Below are 20,558 nucleotides of genomic sequence, written 5' to 3'. Positions count from 1 at the left end.
AGAAGAGCCATTACTCATCTAGGGGAAATTCACCCCATGCTAGAGCCTCATGTTGCCGATGGGTTGGTCCAGGGGAGGACACAGGATCATCTCCCTTGGCCATCTGAGGGGTCAGAAGGATGCTCAGAGGTGGAAAAGCTCAGTTAGTAACAATCCAGCAGCGTGACAGAGTGCTGATACGGAGATCTCCAAGCACTGAGTAAACACGGCAGGGTTCAGCCTGCTGGCTGGGTAATCATTCTCCTCCTTCCTCTTCTCAATGGGAAAACCAAGGCACAGGGAGCTGAGGAGGCCAATGGTTGCACCACCATTGTAAACCAGGCTGGAAGCTGGCACTGCTGGCACTGCTGGCACTCCTGGCTGCTAACTGCCATCTTGAACCACCTAAACCAAATTCCCCTCCAGAGCAAGGAGTGAAACTCAGGATCCCTGACCATGTTCCCAGGGTGGAGTCAGTACTCCTTCACTGCCCCCACGTTCAGCCTTTTCTTCCCAGTGGGATTTAGAAAGTCCACTGGAAGACCAAGGCAGGGTTCTGTGGGTGGTAGTAATGGGAATTCCTGTCTCGAGTGATGGTCAGTGGTGTGGTGGCTGAGTTACAGGTGGGCATCTGCTCTCACACAGGGACTTTGCCAGTGCCAGCTGCTGTCACTCCTGCAGTACCTGCTTGTCCGAGGGGACAGAGCCACAGGTACCCAGCATGATGTCAGACAAGGCACTGGCCACCAAGAAGGTTGTGACTTTCTATTTGATACTTTTATTTTGGGGGCTTGGTGCCAAAAGATTGAATACTTGTTTGAGATGAGAAACTGTTCTGAAATGAATTTGGAGAGCCTGGGAATTAATGTCAGCTCCCCTCTCCCCTCCCTAAGCACCCCTCCTCCCTGTCAGCTGAGCCCCCCCCCCCTTTCAATTTCTGAAGCCTGCTGATTTGAATATTTATAAATATCAGTAAATTATTTATTGTAGCAATCTGCTGTGCCATTTCACCAATCGCCGTTAACACTTTAGGGCTCGCTCTTCAGGAGGACGCCACTGGAGAAAACAGGCACCTGGTGGCACCTGGGGGCTGGCAGAGTGGTCTGGGGAGGGAACTTTTGTGCCAGGGCAAAGCCTGCCTGGCTGTGGTACCTTAGCATGCAGCAGCAGAGGAGTTGGGTGTGTTTGCAGGAGGGGTAAGGACCTTCTGTGCCCAGTGTTAGGGGACACTGCAGGACATGAGGGGAAAGGAGGCTTGTGTTAGTGGGAGAGGACAGCAAGGACTGCCCGGTGGGATGGGCTGTTTGCTGTAGCAGCCTTGCAGGCTTTGCCGTGCTGAGGGCTTAGAGCTCAGCACTATCCCTCTTTGCATCTAGTTTTGGTCTCCTTGAGGAGGAAAAGCCTCAGTTTCTCTTTTCTTATGCCTTCCCTCCATAATTGCACTTCTGCACTGAAAATCCACACCATTCCAAGGTGATGTGGCTCATTTCTGTTTGGGAAAAGAGAGGTCTCCCCGTGTTCATGAGCTGTCCCAGAGAAACCCTGGCTCAGCACCAGAGCAGTTTAGTAGTTGGGTGGGAAACAGGAGTAGCTGAGCTGCCCAGCAGTCGCAGCACAGGGCATCAGCACCTCCGGAGCTGTGCTGCTTCCCTCTCCTCTCCGGGTGTCTTCTGTCCTTCACTTTCCAGTGCTGCCTTCTGTACACTGCCCCTCCCTGTCATTAGCAAATGACAACCCTGCAGCTGAGAAGGCTGAGCAGAGGGAAGCGGGGCAGGCTTACTAAAGGGAGCTGGTACTGGTCTCTGCCCCTTTTGGCTGGGGTTGAACCAGGCTCGGAGACTGGAAATAGGGAGAGAAGTGGCCTCATGTATGGCAGGAGTCGGCTGTGTGGCAGGCAGAAGGCCATGCAGTGCAGACTGCACAGGCACCAGCCATGGGGACCACAGCAGAGTCCCCAGCTTTTCTCCACGCTTTGTGGATGGGCTGTGTAGGGAGAGCCCTCACAGCTCTGGGAACGCAGGGAGTGTAGCTGGCAGGGTTTCCTGAGCTGGCTGCTCACTTCGTTTCTCCTCCCACGTCTTTGATTCTCCTTCTCTCTGCCCAGTGCTGAGCTGGAGCCTGTCAGGTCTGACTTTAGCACCAAGGGCTTTCCCCGGCTGCACGCAGACACACACAGGCAGGATCCATGCTTGCAGGGCAGAGGAGGTTGTTAAAGAGCCTCTGTGAACTCCCCAAGGTCAGCCAGAAGAGACAGCATCCACTAATCCAAGGTCATTTCCTGGGCTAAAAGCAATAAAATGTTTTATTGATAAACTGAAGAGGGGAAAATACACACACTAAATCCACTCTCGCACTTTGTGGGCCATGCCTGGGCTGCTGCTGCCCTTGCCCTGGCCCTGCCTGGGATAATGCACCAGGGGAGAGGAAACGTTTTCTGGAAGGGGCTGAGCGTTTGGCTGTCTTCCCTGCCTCCTCCTGGCGTGTGACTGGGCAGTGCCAGGGCACTGCTCTGGGGAAGCATGTTCCAAATGCTCCCGTGGCCTTCTGCTGTGAAGGTTTGTCTCTATCTTAGGGACCACAGCTCAAGTGTGGAGAGGCTCCCCCATGCAGCATCCTGACCGCACCCCAGCAAGCCATGCTGCCCTCTCTGTTTGGGGCTCCTGGGCAGACTGGAGTCTCTCCAGTCAAGTTTGTACCACAGTGGTTAAAAAAGAAAAGGACTGTGCAGCATGTCGGGCTCCTTCCCTCCCCCTCCCCGCCCCAAATAATGCTGTTAATAATTAATTGAATGAGAGCTTGCAGCTCCTGGAAAGCTGGCACTGGGACCTCCCTCTTGAACGGAGCTGCTCAGCTGGGCTTAAAACTCTTCAATAGGAATATGAAAGCTCCATCTGTTCGACGTACCCGGCCCTCTGAAGTGACAGCGTGCTGTCCCTCCCCAGCCAGCACCCCTCTCTCCACAGCATGGGCCTTCCTTCCCCTTCTCTCCTGCCCCTCCCTAGCCCTTGGCTCATCCCACAGGGTCCTCCCTGCACCCCCTGATCATTCCACACCACTGAGCTCCTGTCACACAGCCAGGGCCCTTTCTCCTCTACCCATGCCAGCTGGTTCTTCCAGCTCCCATGCATCCCTTTTTCACCCCATTTATCCCCTTTACAGGGGAGTGTTTCATAGGATCACAGAATTGTTTTGGTTGGAGAAGACCTCTAAGATCATCAGGTCTGACTTTCAACCCACCACCACTGTGGCCATTAAACTTCATTGACCCCATGCCAACGCCACACGTTTCCTCTCCCTGCAAAGCTCTGTTTGCCCCTCAGCTGGGATGCCCTCTTTCTGCCCATGCTACAAAGCCCTCCCTTTCCAGACATGATGCCCCCAGGCATGGTGCACCCCCACAACCCTTGCCTTTCCTTTGGCTAGGCAGAGCTAAGCCATGCCCACCTTGGCAGCACCCACCATAGAGCTTATGGGTGAGAAAGTATTGCTTTGGAGACTGTGTAGAAGGAGAGAGCCTGGGGCTGTACGCAGGGTGCTGGCAGCACAGGGGGACTGGGGGAAAGCAGAGTGGTGGGGGAGCTTGTCAATAGCAAGTTCAGGGCAGCAAAATAGCAAGGTGGATTTTGTCCTCCTCTTTGCCAGGCCTGGTTGCAGCAAGCCATGGCTTTCCTGCAGAGAGAGGCTTGCTCTCAAGATGCCACGGGGCTGAGTGCAGAGTGGAGGGAGCCGATGTCTCCTGGCAGGGTGTGGGGAGGGGGCAAATGGAGTAAACTCCCAGTGGCATTGTTTTCAGAGGAAGTGCTCAGTGTAAATAGAGCATGTGGGAGAGTTTGTCCTGGGCAGAGATGAAAAGTCCGTGTGACAGGCTCAGGTTATAAACGGCTTCCTCAGATTGATGTGAAATCAAAACATTTCTATTTAGACGGAGAAAATGAAGGGGGATGTTTACTTAGCCCGGAATCTTTAAACAGTGCGATGGAGACGTGGGGTGACTTGGGGTGGGGAGCTCAGCCTGTCGGGAGGGAGCCTCTACCTGGCTTCGGGGGTCCCTCCCTGCCTGACAGTCCTGACCTTGGGCAGATTGAGAGTCCTTCATTCAGCAGCTGAATGCTCCATTCCTCTGCCGGAGTGAATGAGACCTGGATGCTCTGGTCCCCTTCGGCAAGATGTCTGTCTCCAGTATTGCTTTGTAAGAAGAGGTTTCCTTCTGCTTTGGAAATTGGGAGACTAAAAGAGGGGAACAGAAATGTTGAAATGGGTGATGTGCCTTCTTTTCCCTAGACAAGGAAATAAGGCAATGGAAAGACAAAATGCTGTATTCAGGCCTGTGAGGAGTTGGTTGCAAGGCTGGCAGAAGCCGCTGGGAGTTCTGATCTTCTGCAGCCAGGTGTGCAGCAGTGAAATGGAGATGTGTAATAGCCCTGGTAGTACAGAGCAGGTCTCTGGGAGGGTTAGCTTTGAAAGGTTCATTTGCAAAACTCACTTTATTTTAACTTAAACGTTAGGAGAAGATTCTCAAAATCTGAAAGCACAGTATTGCTGTGCTCACAGAAGAAGTCCCAGACACAAGAAGAGATAGGATGATGCAGAGACGAAGCTGTGGGGCAGAAGCTGGGGAGGCAAAAGGGCAAAGCCAGAGTGTGTGAGTTGGAAAGACGCAGGAACAGGAATGGAAGACAAGTTGCAGGCTCCCTGGAGTTGCTGCGTACGCGGCAAGTGCAGCCTCGGGAACGTCTGTTCCTCTCTTCCTTTGAATAAATATTTATATACTCACTTGCCGGCTGGTGCACGCACTTGGCTGCTCACCTCCAGACCAGAATAATGGGACCTGCCCTCGCTGCAGAACGGGGGAGGGCAGCGAGGGTTTAGGCTGCGGCGTGTCTGCCTCCCAGTTATCTCCAGCGGCGAGCAGTGCTGATCTCACCAGCTAAGCTGGGCTGGGTATGGTGAGAACGTGGCCAGGGAATCACCAGGCAGCGTCCCTTCGGGAGAGCGGCGCAGTGATTCAGTGCTGACCCAGTGCCCCAGCCTCGGGCCGGCAACGCAGTGCGCGGGAGGCACCGTCCGGACCACCTGCAGCCGTCGAGGCTCCGCTGGCCCCTCGCCCGAGCATACGGGCGGGAGCTGTAGGTGTCCTGGCCGGGCTCCAGCTGGAGCTCGCAGCAGCCTCCTGAGATTCCCTCTGTGGTACCAGTTGCGCATAGGATCGGCCTTCACTTTCTACCCTAAATAGAGTGGGAATGTGATGGGAAGGGAAGGTGCCAGCAGACAGAGACTTCTGCAGCTTCATGGGCGTCTGCCTGTGCCCATCTGCATGCGTGAGGACTGGGGGAATGTGTGAAAGGGAGAGGCATGGGGAGCTGCAGCAGAATGTGTTTTGGAGAGATGGGACTCTGGAAGCCGTAGGTGCGCGGTCGCGTCGAGGCGGCGTGCCGGTGCAGACAGCCCCCCGACAGCTGCCGTTCCGGGGCGGGGGGCACCTGTCTGGGCAGCCTGTGCGTCCCTTGCTGAAAGCGTGACTGCGCGGAGGCGCTGGTGATAGGGGCTGCGGGGTGCGTTCGGGCAGTGGAGGAGTACGCTTTGCCTCCCTTCGTGTGGGGGGCTGATCTGTTTGTCGGGGGGGTATTTTTCTTGCAGTCCTTGACAGGGAAGCGTGTCTGAAGCTGTCAGGAGTTTACGCTAAGCAGCCACTCTCTGGCTCTTGGACAGCAGGTCTAAAGTTTCAGTCTGTTTGTATTGGGCTGTCATGTTATGGGATTAGGGGCTGTCACGATGGCTTCTGAATGCATTGTAGGGGGTCTGATTAATCTCACTGTGCTTCTGTGGAGCAGCACCTCTGTGCTGGTGACAGGGAGGTGTGGGCTGAGCTGCCACGAGGGAATCCTGTGCAGCAGCGGAGGAACCCGTTCCCACCATTCCAGGTCTGAAGACGGTTTCTCTTTGCTCTCCATGTGATGGGCTCCTCTTTCACTGTGACAAAGTCCAAGGGTAGATTTTGGAGGGACCTCCAGCAATGTCCCCACAGTAACTCCAGTGGCATGGAAGTCTGCCAGGTGTTTCAGTGGGTGCTCTTCCGGAGCCCTGGGGCAGGGTAGGGTCTGCTTGGGCACTGTGTGCTGGAGGAAGAGTCAGACCATGTGCACTTCTTGCCCTGAGACCTTTAACCCTGCTTAGTCTGAGTGTCTCTTGGAGGTATTGCAAATAAAGAGGGAAATAACACAATGCAGCTGCTTTAGAATCAGGTTTTTGCTTTTATTTGCGATTGAGTCTTGCTAATTGTCGGTGCAATAATTATGCAGGTGTCTCTGACAGGGACCATTTAGTTCAAGATTCTCTGTGACCTTGAAGTTAAGACCTTACCTTCTTCCCTTCTCCCCCCACTTTCTCTTGCCCCTCCTTTACTAGCTGTCACATATGAATAAACTACATTAAAATAACAAGCCCACACTAATTAGCTGATTGTGCTGGGAAGTGTGAGAGCAGAATTTCCTGTGTGTGTGACAGAGAGTGAGCAAGCAGGCAAAGAGGCCTGAGAACTGATACCAACCCAAGGCCACATTCTCCCATTCGACTGCCACACGCCAGTCTGGTGCTCCAGTACACACTCTTGCCAGGGCTTCTGTCCGCTGTGCTGGTTCTTTCTGGTGCATGCTGGTTCTTTTCTCTGAGACTACGTGTAAACCCCATTAACTGAATTCCTCACTGTCCCTAGAGTTAGGCTCTTCTCTCTGCTACAGGTGCTTTGATGCAGTTGCTGACTGGTGTGGTTTTGGCAGCCAACACATTTAGGATAGAGATGGGGTCCTAAAAGCAGTTGGTACTGCAGTCTGAAGGAGAGAGCAAGTCAAGCTTTTAACAGACTTCATATCCTCCCTAAGCTAGGAGCAAAGGCTGCTCTGTACCACATTCACCTGCCTGGTGTGTCTGGGGCCTTTTGAGCTCAGCTCAGTTCCAGCATAAATAAGTGCCTCCTCCTCGAGGTCAGCGTGGTTCTTTTGTACCAGCAGGTTTGGAACCTCACTGGGTTCTCTTGGCTGGGCTTCCACTTGAGAGCTTAGGAGATGTCAGTCATACCTTTCAGAGGATGGCAGTGCCCATGCCTCAGGGTCTGTTGGGTTGGGATCAGCCATTTACTGTTTGGGTTCAAGTTGTCTGATCTCACTAATGTCCTCCTCCTCATTTTCCCCCTCTCTCTTTCCAGCTGAAAAAACTATATGCACTGACGCAGCCTCAGGAAAACCCACAATGGCTGCCAAGCGCAAAGGTGGCCTGAAGCTAAACGCAATCTGTGCCAAGCTGAGCCGCCAGGTCGTCTTCGACCACGGGGGAGCCGAACAAGCGCGAGTGGACAAGGGCCCGCAGCGGGAGAGCAGCAACAAGGACCTGCCTCAGCCTGCGACCAAGGAGCTGGGGACAGAGTTCTCAGATGGACTCAGCCGTGTGCAGAAGATTGAGGAGGACAAAAGGAGGGAGGTGATTGAGAAGTGGGTGAACGGGGAATACAACGAGGAGCCCTTGCTGGGGCGAGCGGAAGGCAAGGAATGTAAAGGCGCCGAGAGCACAGAGGTGCCCCCCGAAGGGGTCTACATGGTGCAGCCCAAGGGCTGCAGTGACGAGGAAGATAATGGGGATGAAGCAGATGCTCTGAGAGGCTCGCAGGATGGCAGCTTCTTGGATGACAGGGATTCAGATGGGACAGCCTCGAAGGACGATGCCTACCGGTCCTCCAGTGGTGAAACAGGCTCCAAGCTGGGAGCAGGAGCCACCTCAGGTGAGCCCTCTGCCCCTGCCACCCAGCTTCAGCGTTTTCTGTGGGGCAGACAGAGTGTTGCTGAGTGTCTGTGCCAGGTACCGTCTGTGTCTGGCAAGCGAGGGGAAGGTTGGGAGCCCAAATCCTCTCGCAGAGTGCTGCCATTTTGCTCTGGGGATCATGCCGAGTTTGCCTCTGCTGCAGCCTCCCCTTCCCAAGTGGGGTGTTTGTGAGGGTGGATGTGGCTGGATGGCTCTTCCCACACGCCATGGTAGAACAGATCTTCCCTATAAACTCCTTCACAGCATTTGGATGGAGACAGCTGTCGTGTGTGCAGGTCTCCTGTTCATGAATATCCACGAGAGGGGGAAAAAAAGCAGAGTGCCTCAGTGGGTAATTATCGCCGAGATCGGAGCTGCCCACGGGAGCCCCGGGTGCGGGGGAAGACCCATAACTTGTGGTACTGTTCTGCCCGGTGCCCACTTGCTGCCCGCAGGGGTGCAGGGCTGCCCCGTGCCCCGGCTGCCGTGGGGCTGCGGGAAGGGGCGCAGGGAGGGGCCGGGCGGGTGCCGCCAGTCCGCGCGGCCGCACCTGGGCGGCCGGAACCGGCCCCAGCCGCCCCACAGCTGCTGGCGGCGAGACAGCCGACGCGGGGAGGCTGCGTGTCCTGTGCGGGACTTGTCGAGCTCTGCCACTGCTCCCCTCTCCCCCGGCGCTTGGGCCGAGGTGCTTCCAGAAGTGTGGGGTGAGCAGCTGCCCCGGCACAGCCGGTCTTGGTCTGCTGTTCCCGACTGGCCTGCCGTGCGCCTTCCGGGGTGAGTAATGAGAGCTCGTAAGGGAGCCCTCCAACATGCGTCCTTTTGCTGCTGCGTGCCCACTCATCCCAGCCAGAGGGGCTGCTTAAATTCATGAGGCAGCTGTGGGGACCTGTCCTGCAGTGCTGCTGCTGGGGCAGCACACTCTGAATTCAGGCTCGCAGTGGGGAAACTGCCAGCTCCAAACCGGTGTATCCCCCCCACCCCCGCTCCAGCCCAGGAGCCCACTCGTGTGCTGTTGCAAGGTGTTTTCCTCCAGGCTGTGTGTGCTTTTATAGTTTTCAGATAGTTTCTACATTGTATCTGCGATTCTCTCAGAACCTGAATTCAGCAAGAGGTGTTGGGGAAAACCCCAGATTAATTTCTTCCTTGTTTTTTGAAACCCAGCTTCCCCAGGGATTGATCTGGGGGCCGTATGAGTGCTAAGCCTTGGTAAAAGCTTCGGGTAAATTGAATTCTCTCCATTAGGGCAGAACAGCTCCCTCCCCCAATTTGTCACTCAGCTGGGCCGGATCTGTAATTGAAAGATCTCCCCTTAATCTGCTCCACCTGCACGCACCCCTCCCCTGGTCTCAGCACTTGGTGAATCCATCAGACTTTGCTCCTTTTGTGTGCGCGCCTGTTTTCCTCCTCCTGTTAATAACGCAGCCAAAACTCATCTCCGTCTGTCCGTTCCCCTTCTGGAGAGGCACATTCGCTAGTCTTCACGAGTTCAGTGGCAGCGCACATAATTATGCATATAAGATATAAACAGAGCTGTTTAATTATCCTTCGCCACATCAGTGACAGAGTAATTAACAAACATTGCAAGATCAATGAGGAAAAGTGTGACCTTCAGTTTCCTTTGATAGGAAAGCCCTTGTCGTTCCCAGACACAAGGTGATTGTGCCTGGACTCTGTTTTTAGTTCGTTTTGATTCTCCCCCCGCTCCGTTTGCATCTTTTATTTGCTATGAAAACCGAAAGGAGGGGAACTGAAATGTAAAAAATAGGTTACCAAACTGGGGAAAATGCAAAGGAACCGAGGGGTCTCGCCGGGATAGGAGTTCTCACTGAAATGCCTTTGTAGGGCTGTATTGTCAGAGGATTATGCAAAAATGGAGAAGCATTCATGGGGGGCTGAAGACTCATTTATGTTTAAGGCAGGTAATGGCACATACGGGGTCCAGTTTACATATCCAGCCACGTGGGATTTGACTTGCAAACAGACATGCTGCCAGGGTTTGAGCATCTGTTTCCAAGAGCTCTGGTGTAAATGTGGTTTGCAGCGTTTCCCTGGAAAGCACAAAGTGAAGCATCTCTTGCTTTGGAAAGGACAGAGTTCTTTTCCTCTTCTGTCTTTTCTGTCAGTGTTCCAGAAAATGGATTTTAAGCTATTTATCACCAAGTCCTCTCAGACTTGGTGTTACTGGTTGCAAGATGAGTTTATTCCAGTGAGATATACTGAAAACCAAGGGTTTTCCTAGGAGCTGGGGTATAGCAGGAGGCATCAAAGGATGGATGAAAGGAGAGGAATATAGCTCTGCCCTCCCGGTCAATGTGGCTTCAGGAAGGTCATCATAGCAACCTGGGTTTGAAGGTTCTGCGGGCACAGAGGATATAGAGCTGGCGCGGCTCAGCAGCATTTGAAATCAAACTCGCACTTCTTTGATCAGCTAGACTTGGGTGAAAAGCAGGAGCTGGAAAGACCAGATCCTACATCTACCTGGGCTTTCTTGATCAGTGAGGAAAGTGATCCTAATTACATGGGGCAGAGAAGAGTTCCTGCTTCCTGAAGTTCTGGTGTGTAAATACAGAGACTGCTTTGCAGGAGTTCACCTGCTCTTCACATCCTTAATTTGCCCCTCCTGTAGCCTAATGCCAAATCTCTGCCACCTTTGTCCCCTTCCAAAGTCAGCATGAGGATTGCTGTGCATCAGGCAGGAGTTTGCAAAAGCTTGGTCTGTGCTGTTCAATCCTCATGCTTTGAGGCAAGATAGAGAACATGCATGTCTGGCATCCCTGTTCCTTTTTCTGAGCCACCCCTTGGACACAAGGGACTAAGGAGTTGCTGCTCAGTCTTGCCTTCAGTGCCTCCCTCTCTGGTACAGCTCGGAAACCTGTTCAGGAGTCATGCTGTCAGGAGATGGGTGTCAGAAGCTGCTCTGGGTATGCACATAGGTTTCTTCATTCATCTGCACACCCTTCCCTCTCCACTGGCTGCCCCATTGTTCTCTGCACACATTTACATGTAGCATTTAGATTGATCCTTGCAGTCTCTGGCAGTTCCCTTTCCACAGTCTCTCCATGATGTGCACCTACCCAGAGAGATTTTCCTATACAGTCCCAGGTACTTCACCCTGCCCATTCCTTCCACAGTGGCTAAAGCAGTTACCAGGAGCCTTCCCCTATACAAGCTTTCAGAGTTCTCCTTTCTTTTCTTAGCCTGTTGGCCAAGTCCCTTGGAAAGGCGATGCTGGCCTCACTTTCAACAGGGAGGGTTTCCCTTCACAATTTCCTGAGGAGATTCCACTTGGGAGAGCAAGCACAATGAGTGCCAGTTTCTTGCTCATTACCCTGTAGCCCCCAAGTTTACATGTTTTCCCTCCCAAGCTGAGTAAAGGACAGAGCCCTGGCTGGGATGTCCCATCCCCCAGTACCCAGACCTTGCACTCCATTTGGGCTGTTTTGCTTTTCCTTCCATATATAGTGTGCTGCTGCAGGCTATTTTTAGCCCCTTTTTTTTTGCTAGCTTCGGATCCTTTGTGATACGATAGCTGCTCTGAGACACACAGATCTCTGCTCTTTGGCAATGCCCACAAATGGAGAGCAGCAGCCAGGGGAGAGGGAGCCCTTTTATTATCACGTAGAGAAGGAGGGGGAAAATGCAGTGCAGGGGAGAGAGAAGACAACTCAGGAACAACAATTCCTGTGACTTCCAGGGCTGTGCACTTCCCCCAGGGATTTGTTTCCCAGCTGCTGTCCTGCTTCACTTCTGTCTGTGTATGGGGAGGGTTTTCTCTCAATTAGGTAGTAATAATTATTACCTCTCACTGTTGTTTGGAAGTGTGTGTGAAGTGAGTTGATTGGGTCTCATATCACCTTTGTGGTGGGTGAGAAAGCTCCCTTCCATGCAGTGTCTCCACTGAAGGGTTTCTAGCCTTCTGCTTAGGTGCCTGTGCAAAGAAGTGAAGGTTGTCTTGGCTGTAGGGGGTACGTTGGTGGACTCATGCTGGGGTGAGTGGAGGTGTGCTTGTAGGCAGTGAGCAGTAGGAGCTAACCAGGGTTTCATCTCAAGTGTAGATGAGGAAGGACTGAGCAACATGGTAAAGCTTAATCAAGGATGGTATTGTGATACTGCATTGTGATACAGTTCTGGAACCCCTATAACAAGGGGGCTGTGGAGATACTGGAGCATTCCAGAGAAGGGCCAGGAGGATGCTCAGAGGGCTGGAGCACCTCTCCTGTGAGGACAGACTGAAAGAGTTGGGTCTGTGCAATCTGGAGAAGAGGAGGCTCTGAGGTGACCTTCTTGTGGGCTTCCAGTATCTGAAGGGGCCTACAAAAAAGCTGAAGAGGGACTTTTTAGGCTATCAGGTAGTGACAGGGCTGGGGGGAATGGAGCAAAGCTGGAGATGGGGAGATTCAGCCTGGATGTGAGGAGGAAGTTCTGCAGCGTGAGGATGGTGAGAGCCTGGAATGGGTTGCTCAGGGAGGTGGTTGAGGCCCCATGCCTGGAGGTGTTTAAGTCCAGGCTGGCTGAGGCTTTGGCCAGGCTGATCTAGGGTAGGGTGTCCCTGGGCATGGCAGGAGGGTTGGAACAGGGTGATCCTTGTGGTCCCTTCCAACCCTGACTGATTCTGTGATGACCTGGAGTCAAGTTTGAGCAGAGGAGAAGCATAATGTAAGGTGTTTGAGGGGATTAATCTAGGATAGTGAAAGCTGAACTCCAGCTCAGACTTCACAAACCTTCAAGCAAGGTCTGACACCTTCCCCTTTCCTGTGGTCTTGGGGTTTGCATCTGAATGTTTGCACCAATTCAGGTGTGAGCACATGGGCACCCAAGATGCTTTCCAAGACTAGGTGTGCAGATGAGAGAAGTTTAAAGTGGAGCTGAACTACAACATTTCCATTCTTCTGTTGTTACAAAAAGACCAGTTTTCCTGGAATCTCCTTTTTGGATTCAGTCTGGAGGGACTGAACCAAGCTGAGTTTGTACAACTGATTTGAGAAGTGGGATTGAAAAAGGGGTCTCTTCTTTTGTGTGCTGCAGGTTAGAATAAAGAAGGAAAGGGGTTGGCTGCCTTTCAGCTGTAACTAGCTGTTACAGCTAGTAAAAATCACACTTAATGGTTTAATTTCCTATCACATCCTCTCTGTGGTATTCTTTCTCCCCTTGCAGTTTGGCCCAGGCTGGCTGGAGTTTTCCTGTGCAGTGCATGGAAGTCAGGGCATTGCAAAGGAGGCTAGGGAATTATTTTACAGGTCCAAAAAGAGAGGAAAAGCAGAACTGGGAAGGCAGATTTAACAGGAGGAGGAAAGTGTTAGACCCAGTAGGGATTTCATGAGTTTAATCACTTTCGTTTGGTCACAGAGTTACAGTGAAATGGAAGTGGAGAAGAGAGAAAAAGAGGTAAAAAGAACTGCTTTAAAGCGAGATGAGATTATTTAAGATGTCTGTGTGTAAAAGATAAACTTTATGTCTTTGATAGGGTGTTGGAGGGGCCACAGGAGAGGGCCAAGTGGGAAAGCACAGATGAAATATGATAACATGTCTGAGGACAGAGTAATGCAGCCTTTCCTTGTGGTTTCCTTCTGACAAGTATTATTGGACACTGTGGGGCTTGATTCTGCATGTAGCATCCTGTAAGATTAGCAGTGACCCAGGAGGTTGTGTGAGGACAGAAAGCTACAGCCTGAGGCAGACATTGCAGGGGCACTGCCAGCCATTCTGTAGCTAACAGACTGTTTATTCTGAAGTCAGGCATCCCAAAATCCTGTACAGGATGTTGGGCCTGAGTGCCCAGAACTGGAAGGTTCTGGTCAAACCAAATCCCAGCACTTAGCAGCTGTGATTTTGTCCTGCTTGCAGGCTTCAAGCACTGTCTTTGCCTTGCCATTCTTGGACATCAGTAGTGCAGCAGCACTTCTGCTATGTGAACACAGCTGTACCAGGCAATACTGAGGCAGGAGTGTGGTGACCCTCATGGTCTTGCATGTTTTAGTGCTGATGTTCCCTCTGTATGGCCCTGTGGAAACTGGTCCATAGAATCTGATGGCTTTGACTTTGCCTCTTGACTGGGGCTTGAGTGCATGGAGACCTACTCATGTATGTGCATTCCTGGGTGTGTGGTATCACTGGCTGTCAGATCCCCCAAATCCTGGGGGGGCATTTTCATGCTTTGGATCTGCTGATCTGTGCTGTGGCTGTGCCTTGGCACCTCCCTTTTCTTCTGCATTGTGTTTCAAGGCAGTGTTCATTTGGGTTGAGCAGGACCCAATGCCCGAATCTCCGGTCTGCCGTTAGTTTACCTAACTGTGCTGGCTCCTTGTGAAGGATCATGCTTGCCTGTGAGTGATTGGAAAAGATGACGAGGGAGGTTTGAAGGACTCCTGCACACAGTAAACCTTTACTCTGCAGGAGAAAGAAAGAGGGAGAGGAGGAGGAGCGCTGTGTCAGAGTGAAGCCTAAATGAGTCCAAGCTGGCATGTCAGAGCAATCTTTATTTCCTCCTTTACACTGATATTGGGTGACCTCCAGATGTGTGTTCTTCCCTCCTGGTGGCCTGTGCAACTGCCTGAGGGAGTAGGAGAGGGAAGAAGGGAGGGAGAGAACCAGGGAAGGACAGCTTTTCCTCATTCTTCCTCCCCATGATCAGGCTCAGGTAGACTAATCCCCTCCTGCTCCTTCCCCAACTCACCCTCCAGCAAACAGGCTTTTTGTCCCTCTCTGGTGCCCACATCAAGACAACAGCTCTTTTCTGTCCTCAGTCCAAATCCTGATGGATAGAAGATTGCTCCTTAGCTATTTGGTACCTGTGTGGATATCTCCCTTTCCTGGTCTTACCAGAAGTTTTTCTGGGTGCTCAGAAGGCTGCCTGTAGGTTTGCACAGCCTTCACTGAGCTGTGGGCCCTTTTCTGGTGGTCACTGGGACTGAGAAGGAAAAGAGTAAGCTGGGTGGAAAGAACTCTGCAAAATGGCCAGGGAAGGGAAGGACTGCAGCACCTATGGGGAGCTATCCTGTCTTTGTCTTGCCTTTTTTCCTCCTTCCCTCCCAATTCCTCACTGCCAAGCTTCTCATGCATACAGCTTTCGCTGCTCTTCTTCCACCTCGATTCATCTCCACCCCTGCTGCTTCCCATCTCTGCTGTGCCCTCTGCCATTGTGTCCTACTCCTGCTCCACCCCGTGCACTCTCTTGCCCTGTCTCCTTCGCCCATTTCACACCACACTGTCCTGCCTGCTCTCAGCCCTGCTGTCCACCGGCACACAGAGCCTCTCTCACGCGTTCCTACCCGCCCTGCCGCCTGCCCCCTGCACACCTCCTGCCACACACAAACACACACAAGGACACAACTGTACAACCCTCGGCATATTGGCGTTGGTCTCACTTCCAGTAAAACGACTTTTTCGTCATATTAGGCCAAGGCAAGAGTGCAGAGACATTTATGAAACTTTGTTTAATGTACTGAAAAGCCATCGGCTAGAACATTTAGGAAATTGATTTTCCTGGCATTGATGAACTCTTTTTATTTTACCCCAGTATTAATTACTTTTTTTTTTAAAACAAATTAATTTAAGAGTCGTAAAACCTAACAAGTGAGCCAAACGTCAGTAGATCATGTTCCCCTCTCCCCTCGCTCCCCCTCCCTGCCGCTGCTGCCGGCATGGGAGGAGAAGGAAGAACTGACTCTCTGCCTTTGCTTCTCCACAGGGGAAGCTTCTTCGCTGCGGGATTACGCCGCCACCACCATGAACGAGTTCCTGGGCATGTTCGGCTACGACGACCAGAACATGCGGGACGAGCTGGCCCGCAAGATCAGCTTCGACAAGCTGAACGCTGCTACCTCAGAGGCCGCCGCCGCTGCCGCCTCGCTGCCCGGCGAGGACGCCGTGAGCAAGCGCGCCCGCTTCTCCAAGTATGAGGAGTACATCCGCAAGCTGAAAGCCGGAGAGCAGCTCCCTTGGCCCATGCACTTGGCCAAATCTGAGGAGCTGGGCTCCAAGCTGGGCAAAGAAACTTCCTCGGTGCTGGCACAGCCCATTCGGGTGCCAGGTCCAGATGCCTCCCTGCTGACGGAGACCAAAGCCACCATCCTGCCGCTGCCCTCTCCCAGCAGTTCCCAGATGCAGGGCCTGATGTCACGGGCCTCCAAATACGACTTCTACATTCAGAAGCTGAAGACAGGTGAGAGCATCAGGCCACAAAATGGCAACACCTACAAGAAGGCCTCCAAGTATGACCTGGAAAATGTCAAGTACCTGCACCTTTTCAAGCCTGGAGAAGGAAGCCCAGATATGGGAGGAGCCATCGCGTTCAAGACAGGCAAGGTAGGCCGGCCTTCCAAGTATGATGTGAGGAACATTCAGAAGCTTACTCCAGTGAAAGCTCCAGCACCCAGCCTGGCCCCTGCTTCCCTCACCAGTACCCCCAGCAGCACTCCTGTGGCTGGGCCAGAGCAGTCAGTCTCATTGCCATTCAACACTCCTGAGTACCTGAAATCAACTTTCTCCAAGACAGACTCCATCACAACTGGAACAGTCTCTACAGTGAAGTAAGTGTCCTCCTGCTTTCCTTGTCTTTGTGCTAGGAAGGAGTCATACCTAAAGCCTGTATGTGGCTCAGTGGGCAATTCCAGCTCAAGTGATGTTTCCTTTTGCTCTCTGCTGGAGCGTCTGTTGCACCTTACATCTCTGTCTTACTAGCACTGAGGGTGTGGCCTGCTAGTATCAGTCACAGCTATGATTCTAGAGCTCAGTAGCGTCCGGGTTCATAGAATAAAGTGAAAGCTAAGGGAATGTATTGCAGTCAGCACTCTAAGATCAAGGTTATACCTACTTCCTTTTCTCCTTCCAGTCCCTCAGGCATCCTGCTGTGTCTGTAGGAGAACCTCATTCTTGCTTCCCTTTAACTCAATAACGAAACTCTGCTGACCTCACTGTTGGCAGGTTGAGGCTTTTTGTTTGTCCCAGAACTCAGAAGACATTTTGGTGCCCAATTCCCATCAATTTTCATAGGAGTTAGGTACAGTGATTTTTCTGTGGGGCCAGGCCTGTGTCTTCTCAATTTGCTGTTCCTTACACAAATAGAGGTGATTCAATTACCCCTTAGACTGGGCAAACTCATTAGCCCAATTACCACTAATAACCTCCTACACATACACTGCTGGCAATCTCTGCAGTGATGCCATGGACTGAATGGAGATATCTGAAGGCCTTGCCAAACCTTGGATTACTTCTTAATGTGACTTCCAGAGGTGGTAGCTGTAGAAGAGCTACATATGTATGTGAGGCTGCAGAGGGAGGAAGGAGAGGACATCTCTGCTTTTTTATCATTGTTTGGATTTGCTTGTTTCTCACTGAGAGAGGGTCATTTATAGTAAGTCTAGGACCTTTGGTCTCTACTTCTGTGCCAAATCATAGAATGGTTTGCATTGGAAGGGACCTTTAAAGATCATCTAGTTCCAACCCTGAAACGGGCAGGGACAGCTTCTACTAGACCACATTGCTCAGAGCCCCATCCAGCCTGACTTTGAACACTTGCAGGGTTGGAGCCATCACACCTTCTCTGAGCAACTCACCATCCAGTGCCTCACCGCCCTCATGGGGAAGAATTTCTGCTTAATGTTTAATCTAAATCCACCTTCTTTGAGTTTGAAGCCATTACCCCTTGTGCTGTAACAACATGGCTTTATAAAAAGTCCCTCTCCAGTTGTCCCATCACACTCGCCCTACTACTTTGCCTTCCACTGAGGGGCAAGGCTGGTTTATGTTTATATGTGAATCTAGGAGGTCTTGGGCTGAATCCTCCCTCAAGTGCTCTTTGCTATCTCTGTCCCCCTCTTGCCATGTTTCCCCAGATGGAAGGCAGAGCTGGTGCTACCTGTCTTTCACCTGCAGCAGTCATCTCCCAGCTGCTTGCAGACAGATTTGGGAGCTCTATGGTTAAGGTGTATGGAAAAGGGTAGAGGATTTGCATCTGGCCCCTGTTCAGGGTGAACCCTGAATATGCTCCAGATGGCAAACAGGGACTCCTATTACTGAAAAAGAGTGTTGTAAATACTCCTGTAGGCACAGTGCCTTGGTGTGATGGGTGACTTGGCCAGGGACTCTGTGCCTGAAGAGTCTGCAGAATACTCAGCTTCCTGGAGTGGCCATCCTTGAGCTATGCTCGGGGTGCTGTGAGCTTTGGTGTTGCACTGGGATCTCAGTTCGATTTCCTTTCTCTTGCTCGTTTCCTGCCACTTGAAGATGTGGGTTTGCAGCACCATGGTGATCCCTCCTCTAGCCATAGGACTTCCTCAAGTGGGGCATCATGATGGGGCTGCAGCAGGAATGGAGGTGACAAGGGCCTTCAACCTGGCAGTGACCAGTGGCGTGATCCCATGCTGGAGTACAGAAGGGGCTTTAGTCTCTTCTTCAGTATGCTCACTAAGTCCAGACTCTCATGGTAAAAGAAAGCAGCCTTTTAATTGTGCTGGTGGAGAAGCTGCTAACTGTGGTATCTGGGACCTGGCTTCCCAATCACAGTCCCCACTGGGACTAAAGAACCTGGCAGGAGTTGCCCCTTATGCTCACAGGTACACTCTGGCCTTGGGTTTAAACTCTTCACATCTAACACTATTAATCTGCCCTGAACTAATCTACCTACTTCAAGTTAACTCTGTGCCAGAGTTTAAACCATGCTGCAGAGTAGAGGTTGAGTCCAGGCAAAACTGGGAAGGAAGAGCCTCACACAGCCTGTATGGGATTAGGTTGGTAAGCCATAGTCTCTTGGGTAGGCTGGAGTCTGGCCCTATATCTCTTTTTCCTCTTGCTGAATTCACTGAGGATGCCATTTTAGTCTGCTTCTTAAAGAAGTTAAGTAACCTGGGTTTGTGTGACAGTTGGATGCTGTTAGGTTGGTTTTCTCATGGATTAGAATACATAAATACTTTTGCCCCAGCTGGCTGTTGGAGCTGGGGTACCTGTGTGAAAGTCAGCAATGGAAGTTCCATCAAGTTTGCTGTGGCCATGTTGACAGTGCTGAGGAGCAGTGCCCTGACCATAGGAAGTGTACAGTAGCTCACAGTGTGGCTGGAGCACCAAGGCTCTTCTGGAGTTGCACCTGGGGCAGACATGTCTTGATGGCTCTTCCATGCACATAAGGGGAGCACTGCAAGGTGCTTCAGGAAGGTGTTTGTTTCCATGTGGCCATCACTTGTTTGTACATGGCTGATAGATTTTTTTTGTAATAGAAACAGGTTTTCATTGTTGGTCTTCTCACTGTCTTCAAAAACTCAGCTGGGTCCTGCAAAGAGGGAACATGGTGGAGGGCTGGTGGGTGGGATGTGTGGTTCCCTAGGGAAAGAAGGATTTGAAGAGGTAGGGAGGTTAATACTATGGGTGTCCCTGCTGGGTGCTCTTCCCTGAGCCTTCGCTGTCCGAGAGAAACAAGGAGCTTGGACTGTGCCCTATTCTGCCTGCTAACCAGCTGTGCCCGGTGTGTCTCTCCCCAGGAATGGATTACCCACTGACAAGCCAGCTGTCAGCGAAGACGTAAATATTTACCAGAAGTATATTGCCAGGTAGGCAAAACTCTTGACTTTCTTGGGGAGAGGGCTGGAAGCGAGAAGGTGGAGTGGTGGTGGGAGGGATGAGGTCTTGTCCATCTGGATCAAGTGTTTAAAGCACTTGCATTTCCCTCTGGCGTCTGTGCTTGCTCTGTTCTCCTGCTTGGGAGAGCAGTAGCTGTGAGAGGTGTACAGGCATGCCCAAGAGCACGCTGGGCTCTCCAGAGCTGTTAGACTTTGTGACAAATAGTGGAAACTGCAGAAGCCCAGGATTTGAACTGGGAGGGCTGCCTCTGCACTGGCATTCTCCTTCCCTCTTACTGTGTTGTCTCCAGCCTTTTTTCCCTACCATGTCAAGTGCCTGCGGGAGGCAGAGCTCTCTGAGCTCTGCACCTCTGGGCACCTCTGAGCATCTAGTTGGAAGAATTCACAAATGTCTCAAGTTTAGGCAGGTTTTGCTATCATTGTTTATCCTAGAAAATAAATATTGCAGCTCATGTATAAGAGAAGCCCTCACTGAATACAGCACAGGCTGGGGCACATTATCACTGCTGTGGGCAAGCTTAAGTCAGGAATGAGCAGTGCTGAGAGGGAGCTCAAGGCTGTTGTGGTGAGGCAGAGTAATGCCATGAGAGCCAGTGGAGGTTATTGCACAACAACTGCCTGTGTTACAGCTCGTGGTGTAAAGGGTCCATCACCTTTTGCCTCTGGCCTGTCGAGTCCCCCATCCATGCTGTGAGAGGGCTCACCATGAAAGCCCCTGTTGCACAGAAAGATACTGGTTGGGAAAGCCAGCAAACACTTCTCTCCTGAGGGGAAAACAGAGAGTTTGTTCCCACCAGCGCTTGGGCACTTACTAACAAGAGGGGAGGGAGACCTGTGCTGTGCTTTCCCACCTTGCCAGAGTCTACAGAGAGCCTCCCTCTGGGAAGCAGTCAGCTGCTAGAAAGGTGCAAGTGAAGATCTTGGCACGTCAAGAGGGCCAGTGTGTGGGAACAGAGTGGAACAAGAGGCCATTTCCTTTCCTCCCTTTTGCCCAAACCCCCGGTGCAGGAGAAGGGGGCAGAAGACCACATGGGAAGAGAGGACAGTTGCACTAACACGTGCAGCTTCTCAAGCAGCGTGTGACAACTTGCTGCCTCTTGTCAGAGTGTAGGAATGGAAGCAGAGGTTTAAGCCCATCTTTGCATGGGGCAGAAGAAGCAACACCCTTTTAGTGCTGAGATTGCAGGAATCACAGAGGCTGCAGTGAGGGAGGAGTTG

The 20,558-nt window shown here is 52.0% G+C and overlaps 1 protein-coding gene across 3 annotated transcripts in view; it reads left to right on the top strand.

Moving 5' to 3' along the window:
- The window catches only part of CASZ1 (castor zinc finger 1), a 65,761-nt gene that overhangs the window by 10,992 nt on the left and 34,211 nt on the right, over window positions 1-20,558 (top strand). For 2 of the 3 annotated variants that reach the window (XM_064172334.1, XM_064172333.1), the window contains exons 1-3: window positions 7,034-7,750; window positions 15,458-16,298; window positions 19,242-19,310. In XM_064172334.1, coding sequence (XP_064028404.1) covers window positions 7,144-7,750; window positions 15,458-16,298; window positions 19,242-19,310 — 1,517 coding nt within the window. In that variant the 5' untranslated portion in view covers window positions 7,034-7,143. Of the gene's footprint in view, window positions 1-7,033; window positions 7,751-15,457; window positions 16,299-19,241; window positions 19,311-20,558 lie in introns of those variants that run through there. The other variant, XM_064172335.1, reaches the window with a different exon arrangement.

Source organism: Pogoniulus pusillus, chromosome 36 (genome assembly GCF_015220805.1).
Source record: "Pogoniulus pusillus isolate bPogPus1 chromosome 36, bPogPus1.pri, whole genome shotgun sequence".
In the NCBI taxonomy this organism is placed as follows: Eukaryota; Metazoa; Chordata; class Aves; order Piciformes; family Lybiidae; genus Pogoniulus; species Pogoniulus pusillus.
Note: the sequence above shows the minus strand (reverse complement) of the source record. Positions and strands in the feature narration are given on the sequence as shown.